The 11,585-nt window shown below is 38.7% G+C and overlaps 1 protein-coding gene across 7 annotated transcripts in view; it reads left to right on the top strand.

Annotated features, from left to right (window-relative positions):
* CR2 (complement C3d receptor 2) overlaps positions 1-11,304 on the top strand; it is a 34,549-nt gene extending 23,245 nt beyond the window's left edge. For all 7 annotated transcript variants that reach the window (XM_034666936.1, XM_034666934.1, XM_034666935.1 and 4 more), the window contains 6 exons: positions 67-252; positions 1,558-1,746; positions 2,406-2,429; positions 3,122-3,197; positions 7,653-7,761; positions 10,570-11,304. In XM_034666936.1, coding sequence (XP_034522827.1) covers positions 67-252; positions 1,558-1,746; positions 2,406-2,429; positions 3,122-3,197; positions 7,653-7,746 — 569 coding nt within the window. In that variant the 3' untranslated portion in view covers positions 7,747-7,761; positions 10,570-11,304. The remainder of the gene's footprint in view (positions 1-66; positions 253-1,557; positions 1,747-2,405; positions 2,430-3,121; positions 3,198-7,652; positions 7,762-10,569) is intronic.
* The last annotated feature ends 281 nt before the right edge of the window (positions 11,305-11,585 follow it).

The following is an 11,585-nucleotide window of genomic DNA, read 5'->3' as shown; positions in this document are numbered from 1 at the left end:
TCACCCACAGATAGTGATAGCACAGATCCGTGCTAAATTAAAGATCCTTTTTTATTGGTGTCTAAGCTTTCTTAGGATGTCAACCTCCACTTAAGATACCCAATGGGAATCATACTGCTGGAGATATAGTTCGATTTGCTCCTGGAATGTCAATCCTGTACAGCTGTGACCAAGGCTACCTGCTTGTGGGAGAGGCACTCCTCCTTTGCACACATGATGGAATCTGGAGCCAATCTGCCCCTTATTGTAAAGGTATGGTGTCTGTTATTCTCCTGTTTTTAAATCTAATTTCTCCCAAATAGATATTCAGTTAGGAACTTTCAACTTAAAATAGTTAAATAGGGGCGCCTGGGTGGCTCAGTCGTTAAGCATCTGCCTTTGGCTCAGGGCGTGATCCTGGCATTATGGGATCGAGCCCCCACATCAGGCTCCTCTGCTCAGAGCCTGCTTCTTCTTCTCCCACTCCCCCTGCTTGTGTTCCCTCTCTTGCTGGCTGTCTCTCTCTGTGAAATAAATAAATAAAATCTTTAAAAAAAAATAAAATAGTTAAATAAATGCATTAATTGGATCATTTAATTAAATGCATTTAATTGGATTGATTCAATTGGATGAATACCTTAATTAGTCTAAATACCACAAAATAAGAAAAAATGACTTAGGGTGTAGCTTATCTGGGGAGTGACCACTTATGCAGCCCTTTAAATATAGAACATTGAAGTACTTATACAAATTAAACAACTGAAGTGCAGGTTGAATTTACCTGTGGTTGTAGTTATGACAAGTGTGCATTTGACAAAATATTGACAAAAAGCCCAATGATCTGTCAGTATATTTCCTCTAAGGGGTGGTGGAATTATGGGTATTTTTAAAATAAAAGCTTCAGAATTTCATTTTCATTAACATAAACAATGCATATGAAATAGGGTTAGTGAGTTAGTATCTAATATTTGTCGAGTACCTTTTACTAAATGCCAGAAACTGCACACAATATTTTACATGCACTATCTCATTCATCTTCCTGAGATCCAGATGAAGTTGGTGTCTTTATTATTCCTATATGACAGACGAGGTCTCTGTAGAATGGAGAGATTTGTAACCTACCCAAAGTCACGCAGCTGGGGAAGTCCTACAGTCATGATTCAAATCCAGAATCTACCACTATTGCCCCCTATGCTGTGAGACTAAAGAAGAAATGAGGAAGTACATTCACATATGGACAATTATAGAGTAACAGTGGAGCCGGTGAAACAGTCATTCAGAATTCTTGATATTACCCATTCTCTAAGAGGCCATTAAAATTACCCAACACTAGTAGTTTAGAAACTAAAGCACAAAGAAGGAAAAGAATCTGGCTTAAATTACCTAGAGGTAATTGAGATGGATGGTTGATACAGAAAGACCCCGCCTAGGATGTCCTTTTGTGTTATCACAGTGAGGCTTTCCTTACTGAGAATGAACTGAGTTGGTTTCCTAAACCTTTCCATTTAAGGAAGTACCTACTTCCTTGAGAAAAGGCTAAAATATGACCCAGCTTCCATTAGCTTTCTTTCATTTCAGAGGTAAACTGTAGCTCCCCAGAGTATATGAATGGAATCCAGAGGGGGCTGGAGCCTGGGAAAATGTATCAGTATGGTGCAATCGTCACTTTGGAGTGTGAAGAGGGGTATACCCTGGAAGGCAGTCCCCAGAGCCAGTGTCAGGATGATCAAGGATGGAACCCACCCCTGGCTGTCTGCAAATCACCAGGTAACTATGAAAGGCTTCCTTGCCTGGGGCTCATGCTTGTCTCACTGGAGAGAAGAGAAGAGTGAGGCGTATCAGTCAATGTTAGGGACTTCTAGGTTTTAAACTGATGGGGTCTGTGACCAGTGCTACAGTAACAGACGAATTTGAAGTTAGTGGCCTATTCTGGAAAAACCAAAACTTCCTGAGGATGGGGGAAGTAAAGAGGAAAATAAAGGGAGAGGAGTACTAATTTACAAGATACAGAACCAACAACCTTGTATTTTGAAAAGAGTTATTACTGAGACTTCCCTTGCTGAACCTTGAGTTATATGTACTTACCAATTTGACAGGGACCTCCAAAAAATATGGTGAACGACCTGTTGTAATAGTTACTACTTGCATTCTAACCTGAGAAATCTCTGATTATAAAGTGGAGTACATTGGCTTTTTTCATTCGTGAGCTACCCTAACTTACAGTGCTATGTTTTTAAACGTCCAGTGAATTGTTACATAAAAAATGAAGGAAGAGTGCATACAATCCAGGGTCCCCATACATCTTTTTAAGTAGATTTTGAGAGAAAGGAGCTGAGTATTGTCTTTGGGGATATTACCATGGGACTTTGGGCTGCACTGAAGTATGCAACTAGACTAATATTTTTGTGATTTTGTATTCTCCTTAGCCTCACTTGCTCCTCTTCTTAGTGGTAAGTTTTCTTAAATATTTGAATTAAATTTCTAATGATGTTTTATAAGAAATATATATATCAAATTTGAGGCCCTATATCCTGCCTGTTATTTTTATTGTTCACTTTAACTCCTAGGAAATTATCCTTTTTGGTGTCTTAAAGTTCTTTTAATATGCAGTTCATGTTACAAACTGACACTTCTGGATAGAGTTGAATAAATGATTTAAAAAGCCAGCTATTCCCAGTTTTTCAATTGAAAGTTGAGTTTATATTAACTTTTGATCTTTTGCATGATTTGGTACTATGAAACAGGCTGACTTATTCTGCAACAGCAAAATAGATTTTCCAACTGAGAGTTAAATGTTGTCATGCCAAGTTGTGGGATCCTTGTGTCCTGAGCTCCTAATATCACCCCAGTAACGAGAATATTACTGATAAAGCTGAAAGGGACGGAAGAGCTCAACAGAAACTTGACTGGAGCCCTGTGGTCAAATGCTTGGTGCTTTAGATTAAATGTGGACTGGATTGAATCAGAAAAGAACATAAGCCCAAGTATGATTATTTAGTAATTTAACATTTATATGGCTAACAAAGGATAAGTATAAAGTCCCATAACAATTTCCCCACCACTGGGAGTAGCCCCACAATCACTTCAAAACAATATAGGTCACAATTTTCTGGCATTTGATACTTGCTGTTTTGTTTTCTAGGTCTTTCTGCAGGTTCAGTACTTCTTGTATTCTTGATTGGTGTCACCTTATGCACAATATTAAAACACAGAGAACGGTAAGTTCAATGCATGCTTGACCAAAGGGCACAAAAGGTTTTGGCTTCTTGCCTGAAACTGAACTCAGAAGCACAAGTCATATGATATAAATATTGTAGTGTGGAGTAAGGGATCTTGTGCCATATAGAAGGAAGCCCTCTCTGTGAGGACTTAAAAAATATCAAGCACTTATTTTATTTGAATGATGTTTATTCAGATGATATATATTTAAAAATCTAGAAAATCAAAACTTTTAAAATCCCAATGGTAACAACTGTAGATATATTGGTATATTCCTATCTGATCTATTCTTTCTCTTTATCTCCTTTTAACTGAAATTTTGACAGGATAGCCCCCTGCTTTAATTTTTTAAATTTGGCTTTTGTCTCTTCTATTTTTATGTTTAGTTTTCTTTTTAGTTATATAATAGTATATTGTTCTCTGTATTTCTGTATTGTGGAAATTTTAGGTGCTTCCACATTTATTTTGATAATAAAGATACAAGAAATACCTTCGAATAAACCTTTTTCCACATCTATTTATTTCTGTAGCATAAATGTCTTGAATTACTAAGGGTAAGAGTATGAACATTTAAGATGCCTAACCAATATTGCCAAATGACTCCAGAAAGTTTGTTCTAACTTGACCATATGTCAAATAATTAATATATTCTGATATGTTGTGTTTCTGGACTTCTTTTCCTGCTGTATTGGTTTGTCTTTCCATCACAAATTACTTTGTGTTTAATTAACATAGCTTTCTACTGTTATAATATATGGTAGGTCAAGAATTCCTTTACTATAATTTTTTAGGATTTTCCTTTCTCTTCTCTTCTGTTTATTCTTACCAGGTAATTTTTAGATCATTTGGCATTTCCAAAAAATATATGTTGTGATTGCATTTAAGTCTATAGATTAGTCTGTGAGAAGCTGACATCTTTTCTGTAATGTGTTCCCGTTCAGAAACATTCAAGGCCTTTCTATGTGTTGAAGTAAACTTTTCTCTCATTTGGTTGTTGTTTTCATGACTACTTAAGTATATTACTAGGTTTCTATGTTTTGTTATATCATGTTTTATTATGCAGAAATAAGATATACCTTTTTTTTGATGTAAAGTTCGATGATTCATTAGTTGTGTATAACACCCAGTGCACCATGCAATACGTGCCCTCCTTAACCCATCACCAGCCTATCCCATTCCTCCACCCCCTCCCCTCTGAAGCCCTCAGTTTGTTTCTCAGAGTCCATAGTCTCTCATGTTTCATTCCCCCTTCTGATTACCCCCCTTTTCTTTATCCCTTTCTTCCCCTACCGATCATCCTAGTTCTTATGTTCCATAGATGAGAGAAATCATATGATAATTGTCTTTCTCTGCTTGACTTATTTCACTTAGCATTATCTCCTCCAGTGCCGTCCATGTTGCAGCAAATGTTGAGAATTCGTTCTTTCTGATAGCTGAGTAATATTCCATTGTATATATGGACCACAGCTTCTTAATCCAGTCATCTGTTGAAGGGCATCTCGGCTCCTTCCATGATTTGGCTATTGTGGACAATGCAGCTATGAACATTGGGGTGCATATGGCCCTTCTCTTTACTACGTCTGTATCTTTGGGGTAAACACCCAGTAGTGCAATGGCTGGGTCATAGGGTAGTTCAATTTTTAACTTTTTAAGGGACCTCCACACTGTTTTCCAGAGTGGCTGTACCAACTTGCATTCCCACCAACAATGTAGGAGGGATCCCCTTTCTCCACATCCTCTCCAACATTTGTTTTTTCCTGCCTTGTCAATTTTTGCCATTCTAACTGGCGTAAGGTGGTATCTCAGTGTGGTTTTGCTTAGGTTCTTAAATTTCTGTACGTGCTAGTGTTAGGATTATCGGGTGATGCTTTACCAAGTCTCTGGTAACTCCCAGTGGGAGATGATCAAGTCATGTCACCCATAAACGCCAGCAAAATTACTTTAACATGCCAAGTCACCTGGATCGTGCCATCAGTGCCATCTGGTACATTGTTTACAGTTGTAAATTTCCTGGTGTAGACATTAGACATGAAGGGGTTACATTGAAACTATGTAATGATGGCACCTGTGAACCTGAGAGTTTGTTCTAAGCCCGTCAGGCCTGGGCACCACGGGTCACAGGTACCATCATGGCTGTGTCAAATTACTTGTGTAGTTCTTATAATACAAGGGTCTTAGAAGAGTCTACAATTGTGATATACTTTAGACTGTAGTGTTGACCAGGAGACGTACCACATAACCCTTGTTTTGCGAATGACTTCAGGAAAAAAGGGTGTTCTATGACCAGATAAGATTGGGAAGTACTACATGCTATATTTTTCTCATGAAGACTCACAGTGACCAAGAACATATTTAAAGTCCTACAATAAAGAAGACTGTTTAATTTTATTTTTATTTTTATTTTTTTTTATTTATTCATTTGACAGAGATAGAGACAGCCAGCGAGAGAGGGAACACAAGCAGGGGGAGTGGGAGAGGAAGAAGCAGGCTCCCAGTGGAGGAGCCTGATGTGGGGCTCGATCCCATAATGCCAGGATCACGCCCTGAGCCGAAGGCAGACGCTTAACGACTGAGCCACCCAGGCTCCCCTAATTTTATTTTTAAACCAGAGTTCCCCAAACTGCTGTACCACAGAACTCTTTTTCTCCTTTAATACTTTCCTATCCCATGGAACTAATGTTTCATTTAGCAGCCACTGGGGAATCTAGAAAAATGGGCAGGGGCTAGATCATCAAAAGCCTTGCATGCCATGACAAGGAGTTGGGGTTTATCCTGTAGGATCTTAAGCAAGGTAATAATATGTTCAGATAGGCATTTTCAACAGGAGGGACAAGACTGGGTTTTCAACTAAAACAGCAGTGGTGGGGATCGAGAGGTATCTTCACTATTAAGAAGAGAAGATTTCCAGGACTTAGTGACTTGCCAAATGCGGGGAGAAGGGGCAAAAAGAATGACTCACGTGGAATGGATCCAGTGGTTCACCAAAAGAGGAGAGGGGCAATTTTGTGGAGAAAGATGAGTTCATTTCTTCCCTATTACTTTGGGCGACCCACAATGTAGGACTCAAGAGAGGGGCCTGGACTAAGGTAGGTGACATTTAACTCACACTGGAAGCCATGGGACCCAGAAGAACGAAAAAGGTAAGAATAGGGATGAGAACAGGTCTCAGAAGGACAGTAATGTTTAAAAGGGAGGAGCGGAAGGAACAGTTGGAGGTAGGAGGAGAATTAGGAAGGAGGAGTTTCACAAAATTCAAGAGAAAAGGTTTTAAGGAAAAGAAAATAGGGATGTCATTTACATGGCTTTCCTCACAGGAAGTCAGAAGATAATTTTAGCTGAGTTATTAGAAATTTAAATAAATAGGAAATGTGGTCTCTATCTCTTTCCTTCACGCTACTAAGTTTGTTATCAGAGGATTACACATGTAGGAAAATTGACAAACTATAGGAATACCTATAAGCTCAAATAATTTGATGTTCCTGGCAGATTAAGTTTATGAATATGATTATATCAAATACTATATTTAAGCGTCTTCATTGATATAAACCTAACGTGTATGTTAAGCTACATTCCTAAGCTTTACTCACTTGTTTTATCTCCAATTTGTAACTCACTTCAATTTATTTTCTGATAGTTGATACAGACATTTGAGCTACCTTAAACACTTTCTGTAAATGAGATGAGTAATTGATCACTTAGAAATTTTGTCTAAGTAACAAAATATTTTTAGAAGCCACCCAAATATTTGAGAGACACCACTCTTAACATACACCGCTTATAATGTACCTATAAGCCGACCTCTTGTATATGGTATTAAGCGACCTGCTCTAAGTACCCTTACCAGAAATCTTTCTTCATCAGTAATTTTGTAATACCTTATTTCAGAGTTCTACATGATAGTGTAATTGCATTTTATTGTCTTTTGCCAATTTTGGCTAAGTCGTTTTAGAAGCACAGTAAAGCATATGGGCTTTCAAAGAGTAAAGTTAAAATTGTCCTCTTAAAAATTATTTCAAGCTTTTAGTGCTATAAGGCTATGTAAGGACTCTGAATTTAACATCAAATATAAAGATTTCCCTTTAAGTTAGATTGGAAGACTAAGTCCCCAAAGAGGTACATTTGTGGCCATATCCTAAAATAAAAGCTTCTTTTTGATTTATTTTTCAAACTCAGGGTCATGGTTATAAGTCATTGAAGGTCTTGGATCTGAGGTAAAGCTACCTAGTATCAACTTCTGACTTGGACACTTGGCATCCTAGTCCATTATTTTTATGGGCCCTTCCAAATAATAGGGGTTATAGTGGTTATCTCATATACTACTTAGGACAACAAAATGAATCATTCATGAAAAGTATTTATCATGTGATGGGAATTATGGAAAACAACAATTGTGACATGTTTGTAGTAATCATGGCCAATGAGTAAAGAGTTTACTTTTTTCTTCTTCCATTTAGCAATTATTATACAAATCAAATCCCTAAAGAAGGAGATCTTCATTTAGAAACACAGGAAGTATATTCTGTTGATCCATACAACCCAGCAAGCTAATCAGAAGACAAACTGGTATCTAATGAAGTTGAAATATTTTTATTCATTTCTATGTCAACATGTCCTCAATTTCTATTTATCAATTTTCACAGTGCTAAATATGTATGATTCTATTGCACATGTCTTTAGTAATCATGCACCGAAATTGCTAACTTATCTACTTCATATTGCCAATTAATGCCCCTGGTTTTTTTTTAAATTCATTTGTCCATTCGACAAATACTAAATACATATCATAATAATTAAGAATAAAATAAAAAAGGTGATAAGTATTTTGAAGAGAAATCAAGCAGGAAAAGGAGCTAGAGCAGGGTAGCTGGAAGAGAAGTCCTCACTAAGAAAATGGCATTTGAGCAAAGACTAGAAGGAAGGAAGGAGCTAGCTTTCCTGGTGGTGGAAGAACATTCCAGAAAGAAAGAATAGCAGGTGAAGAGACCATAAGGTGGTGTGTGCCTGCTGTGCTGGAGGCACAGCAAGGAGAACAATGTGGCCTAGTATGGTCTGACCAAGGGAGAGAGAGGTCAGGTTGAAGTCAGAGAGGTAAGGGGAGGAGGGTGGGAGGTTCATCATATAGAGTATGCTAGGTCATTGTAATGAGCTTGGTGTGTATTCTGAGATGGAAACCAATGGAGGGTTTTAGGCAGAGAAGAGAATGATCACCTTAACTGCTGTGTGAAGAATTGAGTGTAGGAGGCCAGAGGTGGGAGCTAGGGAGCCAATGAGGACTTAATCACAATCATCTAGGTAAGAAGCTGTGAGTGGCTATCAGCAGGCTGACGAGAAGAGGCCAGCTGCTGCATGTATTTTTAAGATAGTGACAAGAGGGTTTTGCTGACAGTTTGTAAGGCAGGAAGCAGTGATGATGGCAGGGTTTTTCAGCCTGCTGACCAGAAGGATGGAATTATCATTAATTAGAATGACTGACAATGTGAAAAGGCAGGATTAGGGAGAAAAACCAGGAGTTTCACTTTGGAGATGTTAGAAATGAGATATGTAATAAGCATCCAAGGAGAAGTATCAAGAAGGCAGCTGGGTGTACAAGTCTATTTCAGAGAATAGGTCCAGGCTTAAGACCTAGATATGGGCCTTGTCAGCATATGGATGTATGTAATACTGAGATCAACTAAGATGAGCAAGGCGATGAGAAGGGCTAGGGAAAATGTCCATGTGCCAGGTCTTGGGTCCTTCCATGTCAGGAGCCATGGAGTATGAGAGGGAACCAACCAAGGGGTAAAGATGCAGCCTCTGATACAGGGAAAATGCCCAAGAGCCTGGTGTGGTAGAACTCATGTGAAGGAAGAAGTTTAAGGAGGAGGGGGTGATCAACTCTGTCAAATGCTGCTGATGGAACAAGAGCAGTAGTGAATACTGACCACGGTGTGCAGTGGCACAGAATTTGTTGGTGAACTTGACAAGAACCATTTTGGTGAAGAGAAAGGAGGCAAACTCCTGATTGAAGTCAGGTTAAAAGAGAATGAAAGGAGATAAATTGGAGATCTCAACTATAGACACCTCTTTCAAGGAGGTTTTCTACAGAGGCACAGATAGAGGGAACACATGGCAAGACTAAGAAATAAGGTCAAAAGAACTATTCATTAAGAATGGGGAAACAACAGCCAGGCCGCCATTTCCAATTGCTGATGGGAATGATCTAGCAGGAGGGAGAAAATGATGACAGGAACGAAAAAGAAGAATCGCTGGAGCAACATATGGGTAAGCAAGAATGGAGGGGATCAAATGCTCCAGCTGGGGGGCAGAGCTTAGATCGGAATGTGGCCTCCTTAACAGGAGAGAAGACAGAAGATGCGGGTGTAGACAATGGCTGGTGGGGAGCCGTGATGTCAAATGCATGCGTGGAAGTTCTCTTCTGACCATTCTATTTACTCAGTGGCTAGAAAGCAAAACAGTCACCTGAGAGGAAAATTGGGAAAGGAGATGATAGGAATTTAAGGAGAAAGGAGAAGGCACTAAAGAGTCACCATGGGGGTTGAAGATTGAATGATGAGTATAGAAAACTTGACAGGCAACATGAAGTGTCCCTCTGAGGTCCCCAGAAGGAGTGGGGGTGAGCACCTGGAGGTCTGCCATGCCCAGGAATTGTGCTGAGCATCTCTCCTGCCTTACCTCAGTTAGGCCTCACTACCACGGTGAAAGGTATTAATCTGAGGTGAACATATAACATCCAAGATGAGAAAACCAAACCTAACCTATTGGCCACAGTCACAGAATCAATAATAGGTTTGAATTCAAACTCAAATCTGCCTTTACACTGCTTTCTCCTGCATAGTCTATAAAATATAAAGATACCACCTCTGCCCTCCTGGAGCTCATTTTAGTACCGAAAAAATAGACATATACCTGTCATAGTGTAAGAATAAGTACTACAAACAAGATACAGAAAAACTGCTGTGGTAGCTGAGGAAGAAAAGATCACCTGGTGCTGGGGAGTCATGGAAAAGCGAAAGGAACAGGGGAGACCAGGCCAGAGTGATGTCTAAACCCAAACCACTTGGGGTCTGAAGTAAGGTTAGTACATAAATATTTGTTGAATGGATGCGTGAATAAGAATACAACGCTTGCTTCGATTTTTCCCTCATTTATTTTTTTTCATATTTATCAATAGAAGCTTTATTATTGCCTTCAGATCATGTTATCTGAAGAAAGGGGCCTCTTAATAGAACAATAGCTTCTAAGAGTCTCGACACTCTATGGGTTACGGACTTAGAGTTGGTACATAGAGAACATGAACATTCTTGTTATTTAAATTTTGAGTTGCGCCCCTGCTCTTCATGCTACTTCCTGAACAGACATTCTCTATTTCAGTGTGCCTTCTTGTCTGGATCCAGCTGAACGTCGGTTGGGAAGAAACCATTTTAATCTCAGCAAGTCTATGTGTATCGTCTCAACATCAGTGAGATGACTTCATAAGCTATAACGTCCCATATGCACTTTTTCTCAAGCAGAACAAGGAAAGTTGGCTTGATAATAAAGATGGGAGCCCAGTTTCACCGCCACATGCTTTCAAGAACTTTCTGAAGCCTCACCTTCGATGTGCCTAGCACCAGGATATAGCTATAAACACATAACTCCGAAAGTATCACCACTTTAAGGAAGGCACTAGAAAGAGCTGTCCTCCTATCTCAACTCTCCTTTTGCGATCAGCATACTTACTGTTATCATATACTTCTGGTCATAGTGTGGTTTTAATTATTTAAGTGAAGTAGAGAGCATTTCATGTGGTTATGAGAGGCATACTTTTGTTGATAGGTCTAACTTTATTTTAATTGTAGCATTTCGCTCTCATATGGTTAAACATTTCACTTTTATTTCCACTTGGTTTGAGGGTTTTTTTTTCCACAATATATATTTTGTCTTTCCCTAATCAGTAATTACAATTTGCACAATTTGTTTTTTCATCATGGGAGTCAAGTTTTAATTGTATGGTTTTGGTGTACAAATTCAGGCTTTGAATATTTCCTTGGCAGTTCTATCAGAGCTTTGGTTCCTTTAAAAATGTGTATAGTAGTCACTCAAATAAATTTTATCTTTTAACAAAAACACTCGCCTAATGTTTTTTTTCTCCTAGAGTCAATGAACTCTTAGGGTTTTTACTTTTATGTTATTTTAATTTCATTTAGTTAAGGTTGTTAGAGTTCCTGATTTAACATTTATGCATTCTGGATCTCACCACTTTGTTGTTTTAGCCAATTCTCAACCCATAAACTCATCCTTAAGCTTTTCTATTTGTCCAGCCAACACCTTTCCCCAGCCCTCTCCCAGCACCCTTGAAATCCAGCTGCCAATTTTCCTTGTTCTAGCATTTATACTATTGAGAAAAT

Source organism: Ailuropoda melanoleuca, chromosome 8 (assembly GCF_002007445.2).
Source record: "Ailuropoda melanoleuca isolate Jingjing chromosome 8, ASM200744v2, whole genome shotgun sequence".
Taxonomy (NCBI): Eukaryota; Metazoa; Chordata; class Mammalia; order Carnivora; family Ursidae; genus Ailuropoda; species Ailuropoda melanoleuca.
This window is presented reverse-complemented; position numbering and strand designations above follow the sequence as displayed.